At 49.4% G+C, this 16,699-nt stretch overlaps 7 protein-coding genes across 7 annotated transcripts; 3 read left to right on the top strand and 4 right to left on the bottom strand.

The window, feature by feature from the left end:
- Positions 1 to 1,854: 1,854 nt before the first annotated feature.
- Positions 1,855 to 3,662, top strand: EJ05DRAFT_481664 (MFS general substrate transporter; the record flags this gene model as incomplete). The annotated part of the gene is made up of 3 exons (XM_033745096.1): positions 1,855 to 2,306; positions 2,354 to 2,851; positions 2,900 to 3,662. 3 exons carry the CDS (start codon positions 1,855 to 1,857, stop codon positions 3,660 to 3,662), a joined length of 1,713 nt encoding a protein of 570 aa, XP_033605229.1.
- Positions 3,663 to 4,550: 888 nt separating this feature from the next.
- On the bottom strand, positions 4,551 to 6,981 carry EJ05DRAFT_14772 (uncharacterized protein). The gene is made up of 3 exons (XM_033739295.1): positions 6,404 to 6,981; positions 5,604 to 6,354; positions 4,551 to 5,548 (listed from the first exon to the last, which is right to left on the bottom strand). Exons 1-3 carry the CDS (start codon positions 6,651 to 6,653, stop codon positions 4,975 to 4,977), a joined length of 1,575 nt encoding a protein of 524 aa, XP_033605228.1. The 5' UTR covers positions 6,654 to 6,981; the 3' UTR covers positions 4,551 to 4,974.
- On the bottom strand, positions 6,819 to 8,257 carry EJ05DRAFT_471733 (uncharacterized protein). The gene is made up of 3 exons (XM_033743024.1): positions 7,597 to 8,257; positions 7,134 to 7,489; positions 6,819 to 7,021 (listed from the first exon to the last, which is right to left on the bottom strand). The coding sequence occupies exons 1-3, from the start codon at positions 7,950 to 7,952 to the stop codon at positions 6,909 to 6,911; spliced, it is 825 nt and encodes a 274-aa protein (XP_033605227.1). The 5' UTR covers positions 7,953 to 8,257; the 3' UTR covers positions 6,819 to 6,908.
- A 647-nt stretch (positions 8,258 to 8,904) lies between these two features.
- On the bottom strand, positions 8,905 to 9,902 carry EJ05DRAFT_432694 (proline iminopeptidase; the record flags this gene model as incomplete). The annotated part of the gene is made up of 2 exons (XM_033741570.1): positions 8,905 to 9,157; positions 9,241 to 9,902. 2 exons carry the CDS (start codon positions 9,900 to 9,902, stop codon positions 8,905 to 8,907), a joined length of 915 nt encoding a protein of 304 aa, XP_033605226.1.
- A 1,250-nt stretch (positions 9,903 to 11,152) lies between these two features.
- On the bottom strand, positions 11,153 to 11,592 carry EJ05DRAFT_495635 (uncharacterized protein; the record flags this gene model as incomplete). Its single annotated transcript, XM_033746273.1, has 2 exons — positions 11,153 to 11,265; positions 11,316 to 11,592. The coding sequence occupies 2 exons, from the start codon at positions 11,590 to 11,592 to the stop codon at positions 11,153 to 11,155; spliced, it is 390 nt and encodes a 129-aa protein (XP_033605225.1).
- Positions 11,593 to 12,888: 1,296 nt separating this feature from the next.
- On the top strand, positions 12,889 to 13,742 carry EJ05DRAFT_481660 (uncharacterized protein; the record flags this gene model as incomplete). Its single annotated transcript, XM_033745095.1, has 2 exons — positions 12,889 to 13,243; positions 13,294 to 13,742. 2 exons carry the CDS (start codon positions 12,889 to 12,891, stop codon positions 13,740 to 13,742), a joined length of 804 nt encoding a protein of 267 aa, XP_033605224.1.
- Positions 13,743 to 13,859: 117 nt separating this feature from the next.
- EJ05DRAFT_14125 (uncharacterized protein) lies at positions 13,860 to 16,352 on the top strand. Its single transcript, XM_033739235.1, has 5 exons — positions 13,860 to 14,190; positions 14,252 to 14,529; positions 14,581 to 14,739; positions 14,811 to 16,021; positions 16,113 to 16,352. The coding sequence occupies exons 1-5, from the start codon at positions 13,980 to 13,982 to the stop codon at positions 16,228 to 16,230; spliced, it is 1,977 nt and encodes a 658-aa protein (XP_033605223.1). The 5' UTR covers positions 13,860 to 13,979; the 3' UTR covers positions 16,231 to 16,352.
- The last annotated feature ends 347 nt before the right edge of the window (positions 16,353 to 16,699 follow it).

Raw genomic sequence — 16,699 nt, 5'->3', positions numbered from 1 at the left:
CTGTCGACAAATACCACACCATACAGTATTGTACGACTGGGATCTGCCTAGGTTAAGATTGCTCTTTGGCTGATTTTACCTGATTTTACCTGATTTGCATGTCTGGCGCCTTGGCAATTCCACGAAGGATTTTAAAAGATCTGCCAAAATTAGGTATTCGTGCACCGAATGCCCAGGGTACCATGCAGACAGACCACACTGATTGTTGGGAGAGGAAGCCTGATGCGGTGGGGATCGTCATTCTTAGAGATACTAGCTACCTTCGAGCAACAATATATTCAAGTTGTTATCGATTGGGAGACAATGATATGTGGTGATGTTTACAGCTTTCCTCAGTCCGTCGGGTTCTGGGAGAATGCTTCAATGACGCTAAATCGAGATACATTTGTGAATAGCCATGATATGCGGATCTGGATTCTTTCGTAATTTACGTCCGACGACCCGCGTAAGTGTTGCAATCGTATTATGTATCCCCGCGCAGTGGAAAATTAGGAAGTACTACATATTGTCAGATCAGGTCATCTGTAAGACTGGAAGTACGGCATGTAGATACGGCGAGGTCATGTTGCAACTTCTATGCTGTAGGCCGACATAATGAGAATGCAAAGCATTAACACGAAGTAATGAAGACGGAAGCTTGTCGATGGTTACAACTTGAATATAATAGGATGTTGTCAATCTTATGATCTTCTGAAGAAGACTCTTCGGGCCGTTTTGCGCTGCGGTCATACTTGGACGGTCGGCAGATCGAAGTATGCGTAGCCTTCCAGCGTCGGGGAGATGCTAGCCCTTCGTGTGAATTGACATTCATAAACCTTGGAACTCGGAAGTACGTCGTGTCTTGTCTACTACCAACTGCCTTGCAGGCGGGTCGCATGCTCATAAAGAAGTGTGTCAATTGTCGCACAAGGCCGTAACTGTGGTACTCTTCTTCCCTCCACCGAAAGATGGACGCATCATCGACTAAATGCCATACTTTTCTGGAAAAGAAGAAGGCATAGGACCGGTGTGTTATGTAATATCACGTTCTGAGACGTCCCTTCATGACCCAACGGTGATCTGTCAAGAAGAGTACCTATGGTAGGCAGGTATCTCTGCGTGGGCATAGAGAGGAAACCAGAGATCTTCGGAATAAAGAGCTTGATCATGCAGCTGCAGTCGTCTAGTAATTTGTCGTCAAGTCGCCCTTAAGCCGCTTATTAGGTCTGTTTGAAAGCTTGACAAAACATCAACCGTTGATATTGACCGAGATGGAAGGCAAAAACATCGGCATCTCATCGCGGTTAAAGCCAATCGGTGGTCCGTGCACGAAGTTCCTTTCCTTGCTCTCTCTCCATAGTGAATATGGATCCCTATGACTCCATCGGAGTCCCGAGACCATCGGCCAGCATGCTATGCGCAACAACTATCTTCAGATCTTCTGATGACTCCGAGATACCGGTTTCGCTTAACACAATGCTGGACTATAGGACATGTTAGGCCTTGTGCTTAGCAAGCAAACGCACTCAACCAACCGCGAGAGAGTTCTGATTCTACGACTCGCGCCGGTAGCGGTTGACGGACAGATGCCGAAACTGCGGCATGCCGATAACGCTTCGCACGAATTTTTACCATCATGGATGGAGACGCCATACTTCTTCGGTGCAATGTGTCGACCTTCGACAGGGTGGTCAATTGGTTTGTGGAGACGATCGGCTCAAACTTGCCGAGCTGCAAAGATTGTCTGAAGAAGAGTTCAACGCTGTGTACCATGTTGATGTCATGTATATTTACCGTCTGTTCGCTACGAAGGGTTGTTACCCATGTCAGAACATTAATATCCTGACGTAAATCGCATCAAAAGAGCTTGAACAAATGGGCAATAATAAAGATGTCGAAGCCACGCTTCATGACCAGACGGACCTTTTGCCACGCAAGCAATTGCTTATCGTCTTCTCGGTGCTTGCCGTCTCTCTGTTGATATGTTTTATTGACCAGAACGGCATTGGTGTCATTCTGCCTACCATTGCACGAGATCTCAATGCCGAGAACACCATTTCTTGGGCTGGCACATCCGCCTTGATTGCCAACACGGTCTTCCAGGTCCTATATGGGCGCTTCTCTGATCTGTTTGGGAGACGTATAGTTTTCGTAAGCGCACTGGTCCTCCTTGCAATCAGCGACCTGCTTTGTGGCCTCAGTCAAAGTGCAACGATGCTATATATCTTCAGAGGTCTTGCTGGAGTTGCGAACGGAGGCATCACAAGCCTGGCGATGATGATTGTCAGCGATATCGTCACCCTAGAAGAGCGCGGAAAGTACCAGGGGTAAGATGTATACCTCCCTCAAAAGGATTTGTAATTGACTGTTGTAGAATTCTTGGTTCGATGGTTGGACTGGGCAATGTTCTTGGCCCAGTACTAGGCGCTGCTTTTGCAGAGCGGTCGACCTGGAGAGGCCTGTTCTATCTCCTCTGCCCGACGTCCATCATCTGTGCCGGACTATCCTGGTTGTTATTACCGCATAACATGCCAACGGTTAACTACAAAGAGACAATCCAGAAGATCGACTTTGCAGGACTATTATCTGGATCAATCGCGGTGATCTTCTTGCTGATACCGATATCCGGTGGTGGCTCATACTTTGCATGGGACAGTCCTATGGTGATATCGATGTTGACAATTGGAGGCCTATCTCTGATCGCTTTTGTGCTGATCGAGTGGAAATTTGCCAAACTACCGATGATGCCCCTGAGTTTGTGGACAAATCCAGCCGTGGCAGCACTGCTTATCCAGAATTTCTTCTTTGGGGCAGTATACTATGCTTATTTATACTTTCTGCCCTTGTTTTACCAGAATGCTCTGGGTTATAGGTAAGCATCATTCTGTCAGTCAGTTTGGAAAGTGACTTATGGTTCTAGCCCAATGCGATCAGCTGTAATGACATTCCCTATCGTTCTTACGCAGACATTCTTCTCGATCGCGTCCGGCAGATACATCTCGCATTTCAAACGATACGGCGAAGTACTATGGTCTGGCTTCTTTATATGGACCCTCGGCTCAGGACTCACCATCTTGTTCGACACAAACTTTCCTGTCGTAGCCATGGTCTTCATCCTTATGGCAATCGGTCTAGGCTCAGGTAACACTTTCCAGCCCACCATCGTTGCACTACAAGCACACTGCTCCAAACCACAGCGCGCCGTCGTCATCTCAAACAGGAACTTCTTGCGGAGCTCCGGCGGCGCCATAGCATTAGCCAGCGGAGCAGCTGTCTTGCAGAACGTCTTGAAGTCCCATCTCCCTACCGATCTCAAGTATCTGGCAGCGTCAACGTACTCGACCCCAGACTACAGTAAATTCAGCGAATCACAAAAGCAGCAAATCATTGCGTCGTACGTGGCTGCTAGCCGCGCTGTGTTCATCATGCTCGCCCCGTTCATGGGCGTCTGCCTGTTTGCATGCTTCCTAGTCAAGGACAAGGGTCTTACACGGCCAGACGAAGTAGCCGTTGCGCAACGCGAGCCAGCTGATGCTGAATCAGGCAGCATTTCAAACGCCGGACGAGAAAAGGTGGACCTGGTGACAGACACGGCCAACGAGGGAGGCGACCAGATAAGCAGAAAGTCCAGTGACTCGAAGCATTCCATCGATGGGGTTGGGATCAGATCTCACTCGGAATAAAACCAGAGCCTAGGCGTCAAGACTGGGTAGCGAGTCCAATGCTCCACACTGAAGGCCACCAGCCTCGAGCCGGGCATAGATCCACTCACTGATCAAACCACAGATCAAGACGCAGATGAATATCAAGAACAAGCAAAAAAATCGCGCGCCCACGCGTCCATATGACACGCTAACGCACGATATCACATGTCTTCTGTGGATATCGCCACCGGGGGCAAACAGAGGCGACTCGTCCTGCCAATGAGCTGCTATACACGACGTATGACTCTTCGACGCATGGATCTCACTATTAAATATATGCAAAGAAAGCTAAAGCTTGCCGTGGCAACCCGTAATACATCCCTGATAACGAACCGCAGACATGCTCCTATTGAGGAAGCTTACCCGGTGATGAGGCACTCGATACTACGAAAGTGTAAATGCCGAAGGCATCAACAGCGCAGACATCTAAGGAGTTCAGTTTGATGGGAAAGCCAAGGTTATACTTGTGTATCTACCTACATAGAGTGTACGAAGCATATTAGGCCCCTGCCACGTACTCGAGCACGTGGTTCATCAATACCACTATTTTCGCCTCCCAACATGAAGCCCATCCCTGATCCCGTTGTACAAGGTACAAAATAAGCATATTACACCAAGCATCCGTCCCTTGATAACGATTGCCTAGCGCCTGATTATCACACCATTCCGGGTAAACCACGATGCTTAGATGGGCGCGTGACTCACACCATAAGTCTCACAAGCAAACATGGTCATCGAATGTGGATACCTGTTTCCGAGCGGTGGAATCTGATACTATTAGGCAGCAAGATTCAATGTTAGAGGAATGGCGCGAGGTGGCACCAGGCAGAAATGAAGCCTTGGATATGAGGCAACGTGGCCTTAGATTACCCCTGGATGTCTAGACTTCAGCATCAGCATAAACCAACAAATTGTCACCAAACGGTACGTAGAAGACATAACGGTAGCGACTGTCTTGAGGGATTCGACGAGGTAAAATACAGGTGGATGCTATACAGTCTAAGGAAGAAAATGAGCCGAAAGCACGGACAGAAATGGGATTGTTCTTGAACAATCTGAATCGTACGGAAAGAGGAACAAACGAAAGGGACATCGTAATCGAGTTCTCGAGAAAGTTGTGCGCACGACTGAACGAAAGACCCCGACCCCAGTTCTCCCGTGCCATGAACTCCTGGCTATGCATATATAGAGACGGGGGGTAACATTCCAAGACGAAAAGGTACACGAGTAGGAGGTAATTGCGATATCCAGATTTGCTCGTGGCCACATTAAGACACACTTGTGGTGATGTTCATGGCCTTGATTGAAGGCTTGCCACTGTCTCCTCTAACTTTCGTAACCGCTCGTCCTTCTGCTGATTCTCCAGCTTTAGCTTCCTGATGACTTCGCGCAGATCTTCGCTTTCCGCAACGCCTACTACATCCACGTCCGTTGCTGTGGCCGACATGCGCTTTCTCTTTCGCGCTTGTTCCGTGTCGAGGGCTTTCAGTTGTGGATCTACACCGTCCATGGCCGGATCACCATTCTGGCCGTCCCATTGCGCATTATCTGGACTATGTACCATTGTACTCTCGAGGACACTATCTTCACCGAGTTGTGTTGTGTTGCCGACGTCCGTGCCCCCCGAAGAGGTCCTGTGAACGCGCCGGATGTGTTCGGCAAGATTTTCTTTACGCGTAAAGCCTGAACCAGAGCTGCGCTTGCAGTCTGCATGTGGGCAGTATAGTGATTTCTTTGTGCCGCCGTGCATCTTGTGAACTTCGCGCTCGTGGCGCAAGAGACCTCCCGAGTACGTGAAGCCACGAAGCTTTTCGCAGCCTCGCGCGTTGCATTTGTAGGGCCGATCATGCTTATCCATGTGCTTGCTGCAATATGTTAGTTTTTGACTATTTAAACGGATCTTACTGGCGACAAACGTACCTCCATTCGCACTTGCGATCAAAAACAAGATTGGTGCATTCTTTCGAGTTATCTGCAAATTTGCAGACCATCCTGCCTTGGGCATTCCGTGGTGGGTCTTCTGGCCGTTTATACGCATGATTCCTTCGTGGGAAGTAATCTATCCCGTCTGCATTTTCTGAGCCGCTGTGTTCCGAATCTTTCGAGCGCGACTCTGGCCGTTCGATGTATGTTTGTGCGGCTTTCTGCTCCGGATCCATCGCGATACTGACCGGACTCAGGATATTCTGCTGGCTATTACTGGGCTGTAGTGGAGCATGCGCGTTCATAATGTGTTGTTGTTGTTGATACTGCTCCTGAGTGTCGCCCATCTCGGGTTGGAAGGGGCTGGTGTTATACGTAAAGTCGCGAGGACTGTTGTATGAGTTTAGTGGACGATGAAATGGCTCAGGCGGCGAAAAGGGTTCGTATATATCTTCGAAATCGTTGACTCGAAGCTCCGGCACGTTCGGGTTTGCTGCCTGATGATGGAGTAGAGTGAGAGGCTCGGTGGCGAGGTGGCCAGGCGACGAGGCATTAATAATATCGTTGCTTGGCAGGTGGTCAAAGCTTCCACTGAGATGACTATTATTATGGCTGAGCCGTGTCGACGCGTTCGACTTGTAATGCGTTGGAGAAACGTTGATGGCTGTTGCTGTTGCTCTTACGTGGCGCCCTCCAGCTCGATTTTGTAGGCGGTCGTTGTGGTTATGTGTGCCTCCAGCTGTGTTGTCTGCCTACTGTCAGCGTTGTCTCACAGACTAGTAGCCGCGACGGCGAGCCTAAGGCTTCAGAGTCCAGAAAGTAGGCTTCCAGTCGCGTAATTGCGGGCAGTAGCAAATTAGATGAGTCACCAGACGAGATGAGTGATGAAGTAACAAGAAATAAACAGGAGACTGTCACGAACCTTGACCATGATATTGCTCTGATTCTTGGCGCCTGGGCAAGTAGGAGATGGGCGTGGTAGGTGTCGGTGTGGACGGGGATGTGGCAGTGCCCCTCCTCATCCAATTTTCGTCCGGAATCTGCCATCCCACTCCGCGATGTCTGCCATCTTCGCTGTATTCGCTATATTCAGGTTCCGAAGACGATACGCCTAAGATCTGGCGTCCATAGTTTAAATCTGGTACACGATCATGCATTGTCAGTGACAGCCTGAACTATCCCTGGATTCTGGACTATCCAGTGTTCTATTGAAGGCGGACTTACAGGCGTTTGTTTGAGGCGGCGGCCAGTTTCTGAGCTCATCACTCTGTTGAAATATCCTCCCGATTGGCACCGCCGGGTTCAAGTGAACAAGCTGGGCCGGTGCCGGGTCTGAGTAGGTGAATTGTTCATACGGTCGGTCAAAGAACATCCAACATACCTGCTCGCGTTAGCATTCACTTGTCGCGAACAATGTCAGTTTCAAACATACGCCCCAGAGCACTGCTAAGGATGGCTTGATACTCCATGGCCAAGTCGTGCACTTGGGCCTCTGATTGTTGGGATATTCACTAAACCAACCTACAGACCTCCGACACTGCCAGTCGAGCTCCTGCCTCAGGCTTCTCTGGAGTTTCTGCCATCGCATACTGGCAACAAGCTCCACCGTCTTGCGAATCAGGGCTTCGATCATCGAATCGCGATAATGCAGCAACAGATACTCCATTTTGGCCACATAGGATAAGTCCGCGTGGACATTGTGGCTGTGTACTACTTCGTCGCCACTGCTGACGAGGCGATCATTGCTGCCCAGGTTCATCTGAAGCGTCGCAAGAGCATCGTAAATGAATACGAGTAGCCTCGCAAGCTCGACCCAAGTAAGTGAGCTCCAATCTGGATTCACTTGTCCGGAAGCAAACAGACTTCCATCTACTGTGGTGTTGGTAAGTGGACCTTGTGGAAAACAGCACATCTGGGCATCAATATCTTGTGTCCTTGATCCTTGTCAACATCTCTTTCCATTTCTCGAAATCACCTGATAACTTACCAGTCTTCCCACTCAATTTTATTTATTCTTGATACTTTGCTCTTGGTCATCACAGATGACTTCTTTGGACAAGCCTTTCTAACTCGATATGCATCGGAATTATGCTTTCGGTAACGATGATCTTGCTTCGACAACTTCCAGTCCGTGTCCATGTGATGGTTTTCGAAGGTACCTCTCATAAGCTCTGGCTGAGCCTCATGACTGACTGACGCGGCTTCTCTCTCATGCAACGCTGGATTGGACCAGCCCCTCTGTGCTTTCAAGCTTGTCACAATATATTTTGCGATCTGCAACACGCGAGTTGCGACTCGAATCTCAGCTGAGCCATGAAGTTGATGCGGTTCTTCTTGGACAGCCATTCTTGGCTGTATGGTGAGACGTAAACAGCGCGCCGATCAGTATAGTAACGTCGTGTCAAGATCCAATGGCTGTAATTCAAGTGACAAGTGTAGGGCATGAGCAATATCAAGGGAGTCAACGATGTCCAAAATAGCTAAAGCCTTTGATGCTATGTCTGACGAGACAATCGAAGCTTAATAAGAGCAAAACAGATGAAGACAAGCAGAGCTGAATACCGTGACCATAGAGTGAGCGACCAACCCGATATATTACATATTTCCTCAGGCCTGTCTTTCTCAACATTACGACCCGCACTCACTGAAGCCTAAGTCTGCCTTTAGGTAGCGCACGGGAATCGCCTCGTGGTTGAGGCCATTCTTCAGGCCATTTACTCCACATTTCGTAAGAAAATGCAGCCAGTGACAGCGCACTCCTGCAGCATCCTGCATAGTAATCGAACAATGGATCCCTAATTGGCCAGCCTCGCATGAATATGTGTGGCGGTGCTGACCGGTCACAGAGAAGGCAGCGAGGCGCAAGCGAGTTGCACTGGCGAGAAATTACATATCGGTTTCAAGTTCATATCGTTGGTGTTGCTGCCTGGCCGATTGGAGCAACATTCTATTGTGCGAACATCGCCCGGCGCATACTGTGGCCGGTCTCAAAACTTTGTAGTAGAAGGCGTCTGATAGAGATGGCAAATTAGTATATTGCCCAAATAATGCGAATTTGATGCTCCGATGCTGTTCCATCTCTATCTAAGCTATTCCTCGGCTGTGCTGTAAGTCAATCATAACTCTTGAGCAGCACTAACTACAAGACTGCCATTTCTAGGATGAAGACCTCAAACATGCACGCTTCAGGCTTCATCTTGTGGTCCACTGCTTGTTGGTCTCTGGTCGACCTCATAGTCAATGAGTTTATTTACATGGTAAAGCCGCTTACGCCTATCTATATGCTGATCACCGGTACTTACCCCTTCAGAAACCCACTTACCACTCTCATGAATCGCTCTCGCTCCTCCCAGTGCGGCATGTGGCTGCTTTTGGCAAAACTGACCCATTTCACATGCTTCAATTCTTTGAACCAGGGCGTTACAACTTCGTCTGTGGCCTCGTCGTATGCGCCATTTATGAGCATTGTGGGCACGCTGATGTCGTGGACATGGGGTGTGATCACCCAGTCTTTGAGGCCGCCAACAACACAAAATTCGGAGGGGCCATTCCTGTTTTTGTGTTAAAGCAATGCTCTGAAACTAAACTATAGGTTCATGCAGCGCGATCCGGCCGAATGTAGAGCTTAGCTTACATTGTAGTATATACAGTGTCATCCTGTTTGAGAACGTCGAAAGTGTCCAGGACTGGTATAGGCATTGGATCTACCCGGCAGACATGTCTCTTGTAGAACACAAATATCGCAGCTTCATACTCCTCACTGTCCGTAGTGCCATCGGCTTCGTGCTTGGCTATAATCTCCTGCACTTCAGCAGGCAGCTCGTTACGCAGCTTGTTGGTCTCAGTGATCCAAGTGTGCATATCGGTGGGCGAGTTAGCAACGATCAGTCGAGTGAGACCTAAGGGTCTCCGTAGTGCATACTGGCCACCAAGCATACCTCCCCAGGAATTCCCGAAAACGTCGTAAGTCGTGATGCCAAGATGCTTTATGAGATTTTCCAACTCGTTCAGGAACAATTCAGGGGTCCAAAAAGAGGTGTCACCCCTCTTCTCTGGTAGGAGCGTACTCCTGCCACAACCAAGCTGGTCGTAGAACACCACTGGTATTCCGTATATTGTCGTGAGATCAATCATGGATAGCAAGTAATTGTGGGCCATGCCAGGACCCCCATGAAGTAAGACGCATGGTCGAACATTGGACTTCAGGTCACCATAGACTTTGAACCACGTCTTACATGTCTTGCCTGTGCCTGGTACGTCGTAAATTGCCTCGCCTTCCGTACTTGGAATCGACATGAATAAGCAAGAACTGATGTGTCCTCGATAAAGCTATTCTGACGATATCTTGATATACAGCGAAAAAGGAGCTGCTCAGTAGAATCTGGAAAGTGCTCAGTGGAAGGGCATGAAATGAGAACGAGACATCTTACTTATGGCACACTTGATTCGGTCCAAGACTACTCGTCGTAATACACACTTGTGCATGAGAACCACTCTTGGTCCAACATGGTATTCGCACGGCACAGCGGTGCGCAAGTGGAACCATTACGTCCGACACATTCGACATCAACCTCTGCACCGAACCCTCATTATCGGGAGCTGGTAAAGGGTATCTGACATTTGACATCAACTTGATATACCCAAAGTAGCAGCTCTGCAATGTCTTAGAACCATATTGTTCCACACGCCGGTGTCGGGCTTCCAGCGCATGTTGCAATGTGCCAAATGGGGAAGGAGCCAAGATATACTGAGCCCCACAAGGTTTTAGCAACACGCATCTGGTGCTCGATTGAGGAGCATAAGCTGTACTCTGCGGGGTACGAGGCTAACGTGGTTTGTTTTGACACGTCTAAACAGGGTGCTGATACGGGTGATAGTTGAGATCTGCGGTGGGTGTGAGGTACACATGACGAACCCCAAATAGCAGTTTCCGGTCTCGGCAAGTCAAGGCGTGACGCCTCGGATCTGCGAATAACTTATGCTGGAACGCTAACGTCGAAGTGGCTGACAGTGGTATGGAGTCGGGTGTCCGATAGACTCGTATGAGGTTGAGAGAAGGTTAAGAGGTACGGGTATGAATGGTTGTTCTGTATCCATCATTTTACGCTAGGCTCTCACAGGGATTTTGTCAGATACTTCAATATAGACCCTTCTGAGAGCTGTTGCATTCATTAGTATGATAGACTCGATGTTGTATATATGTTGTAGAAGGCTTGTGATCACAGATCTTGGCTTCTTTTAGTGTTTCGGATTAAAGTGACACAAAACATAGTCATGTCTTCTCAATACAGCCAGGCTTCGAAGTACCGCAAGTTGAAGGCGCGACATTTTTCACACAGTGTTATCTCATCGTAGTCACATGTAATTCTTCCAGTCGACGGAAATCGTATTTGGCGAATTGGTAGAGTGTGTGCACGTGTTTTTGTTTAAGCACGCATACTATGTATTTGAGGCCGCTTCCAGCGTCCAAACCTATGTACAGTTCTCAAATGCTCTCCCACCAACTTGAAGTCAAAACCAACGCCATGTGTAAGCAGTTACTGTATCTAGCTCGTGCCACTGCAGCCAACAAAGTTGTTACTGCTTGCACCAGTATGCGTGATGTCTCCAGCGTGCGCTCCACTGGTGTTGATGACAACGCGGTCAGCGCCAGGGGAACCTAGTTTTGGTCAGCCAACGATCGTAACTTAGTATGAAAATCCATCTTACCGCCAGTGTAAACACCGCCTTTCTTGATGGGAAACTCAAGGTAAGGACCAGAGACGTCGAAGTTAAACCCCTCGTAGTTGTTGTATGCGTGGGGATAGTTGTTGGAGCCAACCTGGGTTCCGCTCTTGTAGTAGTTGTACGCTTGGTTGGAGGCAGCAGACACCTCAGACGAGGTGTAAAAGACACCACCGCATGTCGTACCGGCTCTGGTGTCGAGCTCGACGGGAAGAGAGGCGACGAGAGGGACAAGAGCGAGAAAGGCCTTGAATACGAGCATCGTGACGGTTGATGACGGGAAGCAAGAATGACAAGACAAGCGGTAGTGATTTGAGGTTAGGCTTGAGTCGAGAAGTACTGAAGACCGGTACAATTAAGACATCCCATCTTGTGGTCTTTATATGTATCTCTCCGTAGGATCCTTCTCCAAGCCCAAGCCCATCGCTAAGCTGAAACTCCTCCTGGCAGCATCAACGTTCGCATTATCTCCATGTTATTGGATCGTGATCGTGACATTCCTAGGATTGCTCGGGAGCGATCCATGGATGTGGAAGGTCCCTGGAGATCTCTACACTAAACAAAAAGTATTCGTTGGATGGTTGTTGATCTTTTTGGGGGAGCAGATGCGATCAACGGAGGAACTAAAGTGTTTATCATGCCAGGGGTCAAATGATATGTTTTGGCTGCGACACATGTACGAAGTGGCGCCACCACGTTTCTTTCGTCCAATATATCTATAAATCGTGAATCCTTATGCAGGAAGCTCGACTAAGATCGCGGTTCGTGTTGGGTTCATCCTTGGCCTGTACCCGCAGTACCAGCGGACGCTAGACTTAAAACGGCAGTTCAAAGTTGACGCATGTTTCGGTGAGAGAATCGATTGGTTGCTGGCTTCTTTATCAGAGGCGGACTTCAGACCTTGAAACAAGAAAGCATATCGCAAGCTTAATGCACGTTCCGCAACCCTGTCTGTGATTGGACTCGATATAGCGATATAGACTCTTCCGGGCTTCGCCTTCTGTGGAACTGTAAGGCTATACCACAGACCCATCGCCGTGTTGGCCGTTGGCCAAGTCATGACCAAATCGTGTGACAGGTAGTGCCAATCCAAGCTCGATTTCTGAGTAAACCTCACTCGCCGGTAAAGAGACAATCCTATCCTAATTGTTGACCAACGGAGGAATCCTTCGATGGACGCGAAGTTTTTTGTTTCGCTCAAGTGGAGTATATGGACCCTTGTTAGCGACGTACCCAGCCATGTCGATCGTGCCCTGGAAGTGAATACAAGGTATTCGAAGGCGTGGACAAATCAGAAGGCTTAAGCCGCTGTGTAGATCAATGAAAGACATTCGGCGTTCTTCCTAGACTAGTGACGTAACATTCGTTGTTTAAGTGTTCAGTAGTAGACAGCTGTGAGTTGCAATCAAGTCCGAGTAGAGATTGTCTCGTTTTGACATACTCGTTCATGACAGTCGCCCCTCGAATCCTTCGACAAACACCACAATTACTTAAGGGTGCTACTTTTAGAAAGCGACACGCAACACATTTTTACAACGTTTCAGCCTTTTCGGACATAATGTCATCGAAAAAGATTCACAGCCGTTCAGAATTTACTGCGCTGAAGGAGTTCAGTGCAGGCGGTTCTGATGCTGCCGGTACGCTGGAGAAGTTTACCGAGCCACTCCGAAAGGCAGCAGGCAATGGTAACGAAGACGAAATTTCTGACGCTCTTGCCTACGAATGGAAGTCTATCCTTACTGTGGCCGAGAACACCACACACAGTGAGCAGTCACATCTGATTGATTTCGTAACACGGTTGCGCAAGGAGACCTTGAAATCCAGCAGCGGTGGCGCGATCAGCCATGAAGGCGGCTCGATCTGGACAGATCTTCCAACATTCGGTTGGCAAGTACGCGAAGCCTGGGGCTTCTGTAAGTATAATCAGTCTTGAATGTCGAGTGTCGATCCTGATCAAAGATAGCTCCAAAGCAACCCGGTGCTGACGAGGCATCGAAGACACCCTATGTTAATCAAAACGCATTTTTGGCCCGTTTGACGAATATGTCCACAGCTGGAGATGCCGATGACACTTTGGATTTCTCCTTGTATGCTCTGTGGAGTCTTCGCGAAGCCCTTGAAGATGACGCGCCGGAGGAAACACCTGGATACGGCGCGATACGAGCTGCTGCCGTGTGGATGATTTACAGCGCCGAGAAGATCTGGCAACTATCGGAGGCAGAGAAGGCGTTCGATGGGAAGCTCGCGAAGGCAGGGAGGAAGTTCAAGGATGAGGAATGGAGAGGGTTTAACAACGATCGATGGAATGTCTGGAAGGACGAATTCCGGAAGTTGGCGAAATGCCCAGACCCAGATGCAACATCGTTGGTCCAGAAGGCGCTGCAGAACATGGAGAATATCCAAAAGTCCTAGAGCATTCTGTAAATTAGGAAATGTATGGAGTGAAGCTTGGTGAACTTCAGTGGACGCAATGGAACGCGAGCAAGGCTGAACTAGTAGGGTAACCCCGCTAAGAACGCGGTCTCTAGCGCACGCGCGACCTTCACGGCTCATTGGCACGTCGCAGCGCTCATGTCTACTAAATACCTTCTTGCTGTTCCTTTTGTATACGGCTGACTGGATTACTACAATGCTTCTCACTTGTTCATAATGCCCAATTTTATCGCGGAGTGCAACGTCCTGAAGCCCAAAGACCCCACCTTGAAGGATAATAATGACTGGGAACTCTACACACTTAACAATGCAGAAGTTCGCGATGCTACGACTGGAGAGCTACGAAGTCTGCTCATGGCCGATGCCATGCAACCGGTCACCGTCACTGGCAACCTAGAACAAGTTTCAAGGAAGCAACAGAAGCTGCGCAAGTCCAACCCGCCCTTGATCATGACAAACAGAGCTTTGTGCTAACTGTCTCTCGGTAGTTGTACGGCCCGAGTACTTCAAGTCGACGCCTTTGAAGGTCGAGAATGTGATGTTGTTCTCATACGGAGAGGACCCCGACGACAAGGATGATCCCAATGCCATACAGTTCTGGGCTGCCGGCGAGGCTGGGTGGTTCAAGATCAAGCCAGGAAGAGCATACAAAAGTCTACATCTCGATATGCAGGAGTGTATAGAGCTTCTATGGTTCTCCGCAGACATCTACGCAAGTGTAAAGAAGGGTGCGACAGGACCTAGTGCAGAGATGGTCTTCCGCGAAGTTAGTACCCCATGCTGGCGAAGGGAGTGAGTTCAGCTGACCGTTTGGCAGTTTGTGGAAGACGAAGATAACGATTGCTCCACGATCGAGCAGGCACGCGATAGGTTCTACAGGCACCGACACTTCCTCATGCTGGCCATGATCAACGGGAAGGAAGGAATTCATTGGGGACGGCTCGGACTACGCACACATCTCCGACAACATTTCCCGGTCAGTACCGCCATTGCTCTGTCGCATCACAAGTCCGTTACCTTGGGCCCGCTAGCTGACCTCTGCTGTAGGATGATTACCAACAGATGCAAGATAAGTCCGGCCTCAAATCGATTACGAACAACGACTGCCCTCCGGGGACAAGCCAACACAATAAGAAGGGCTCGGAAGACCCTTCACGGACAAGCATGTCAAAGCAGCCAACCAGGAGTAAAGCGCCCAAGAAAGACAACAACTGGTTCCGTGCGCATGTAATATGGGAGGTCATACAACGCGCGGAGGTCTCGAAGACATTGAGACCTGAAAGCATGTCCATAGCGAATATTGCCAAGATCATGACCCAACGCTACGAGATTGACGAACAAGACGTAGCGATGGACTACATTCGGTCCCACGCTACCAATGTGCGATACATGATGGACCACAAAGCTGCAAAGAGAAGCTGCAAGATAGCGTGGAACAAGATTTCTCTTTTCAAGGAGCTGAGCAAGGCGACTATCTCCGCAGCGACGGCCCGGAAAGTCAACGAAGTGGAGCTGAAACCTAGAAGACAGCCTGTTGAGGAATATCACGAACCAGACGAGGAAGAGGACGAGGAAGAGGAAGATGACTTGCTGGCAGCATCGTCACGCGCTCGAAAGGGGGCCGGCCGGCCGAAGAATGGACGCCTGTCGGTCCTGCGACCTAAAACCTCGACATCAGCCAAGGGCACGAAGCGTATGAAGGCACATCCAGCAGGACGAGCGTCAGAAGATTTATCGGGTTCTGATGGAGAACTCGAAGATGCGATGGATCTGAGCTCGCCTGGCAAGAGACCGCTAGATTCTGACGACGAGTCACCTCCTAGCAAGAGGCGTGCTTCCGACCTCCCATCCTACCCCGAAACACCAGCGAACGTGCCAGACTTTGACGAAGACGACGACGAAGAAGACGAAAACGAAAACGAAGACGAAAGCAGCGAGTCCGCACTGTCAGAACTCTCGTCGCCCGAGCAGCTGGCCAACCAACAGATCCCTCTAAACTTTGACCCGAACGTCCCTTCGCCGCCTGGTGCCGAGTACGTGTCGACAATAATATCGACGCCGTTATCATCGTTCCAAGCGAATGCTCCAGGCAACGTCTGGAACTGCACATTCGACGGCTGTTCCCATCGCGTCTACGGCGCGAGCTCGGACGGCTCCCAGCAGCTGATCAAGGGCCACGTGAAGAACCACCAGCGAGAACAGCAAGTGAAGCTAGACCTGTTGATGTCGGAGGAGAAGCGGACGCGGCTTCCTGTCAGGTTAGTCAAACACGCACTTCCTTCCCCTTTGAACACTTTTTCCCAATTGTAATCTTCGAAGAGTGAATAAGGCACTAAAACCTATAAACAGTCATCTCTTCAACAGGATCCGCGAAATGGCCGCCCAGCAGAACCCTCTCGCCACAGCGCTCGCTGCGTCGGCTGCAGACGCAAACGGGTTCCCCTTGCCCATTGAGCGGAGAGGCTGAGACGGCTACTGCCTACCGCCTACTGCCTGAGAAGTTGCCGCACCCATATACACACACATACACACACACGCACACGCACAATCGAATTGGAAAGTAGAGTTTTCTGGCGTTTTGGAAATACGGAGGCCGGGTTTCGGCGTTGGTTTACGGAGGTTCAGGGGGTTGGAGCTTTGGGGGAACAAATGGGAGTTTATCTGTTTATACATAACTCGGGGCGTTTTGACTCATTTTCCATGATGGGTGATGGCTGATGGAATTGGCTCTCTGCCTGGATGTATGTATGTATCTTTACCGTACTGTTATCTCTGCCTATCTATACATCTATTTACGTACAGCCTACTTTGCAATATGATAGATTGTTGGTTGTTGGACGTTGTCTGTCTGTCTGTCTGTCTGTCTGTCTGTCTGTCTGTCTGTCTGTCTGTCTGTCTGTCTGTCTGTCTGTCTGTCTGTCTGTCTGTCTGTCTGT

Source organism: Pseudovirgaria hyperparasitica (genome assembly GCF_010093815.1).
Source record: "Pseudovirgaria hyperparasitica strain CBS 121739 unplaced genomic scaffold EJ05scaffold_1, whole genome shotgun sequence".
In the NCBI taxonomy this organism is placed as follows: Eukaryota; Fungi; Ascomycota; class Dothideomycetes; order Acrospermales; family Acrospermaceae; genus Pseudovirgaria; species Pseudovirgaria hyperparasitica.
This window is presented reverse-complemented; position numbering and strand designations above follow the sequence as displayed.

Coding starts and splice junctions, on each gene's coding strand:
- EJ05DRAFT_14772 (XM_033739295.1), bottom strand. CDS start 6,653: ATGGCAGATTCCGGACGAAAATTGGATGAGGAGGGGCACTGCCACATC. Junction 6,355..6,403: donor TCTGGACTCTGAAGCCTTAG/GCTCGCCGTCGC, acceptor GACAGTAGGCAG/ACAACACAGCTGGAGGCACA. Junction 5,549..5,603: donor GATCGCAAGTGCGAATGGAG/GTACGTTTGTCG, acceptor AACATATTGCAG/CAAGCACATGGATAAGCATG.
- EJ05DRAFT_471733 (XM_033743024.1), bottom strand. CDS start 7,952: ATGGCTGTCCAAGAAGAACCGCATCAACTTCATGGCTCAGCTGAGATT. Junction 7,490..7,596: donor AATAAAATTGAGTGGGAAGA/CTGGTAAGTTAT, acceptor AGGTCCACTTAC/CAACACCACAGTAGATGGAA. Junction 7,022..7,133: donor CGACTGGCAGTGTCGGAGGT/CTGTAGGTTGGT, acceptor TTTGAAACTGAC/ATTGTTCGCGACAAGTGAAT.
- EJ05DRAFT_14125 (XM_033739235.1), top strand. CDS start 13,980: ATGCCCAATTTTATCGCGGAGTGCAACGTCCTGAAGCCCAAAGACCCC. Junction 14,191..14,251: donor AAGGAAGCAACAGAAGCTGC/GCAAGTCCAACC, acceptor GTCTCTCGGTAG/TTGTACGGCCCGAGTACTTC. Junction 16,022..16,112: donor CGGACGCGGCTTCCTGTCAG/GTTAGTCAAACA, acceptor ACCTATAAACAG/TCATCTCTTCAACAGGATCC.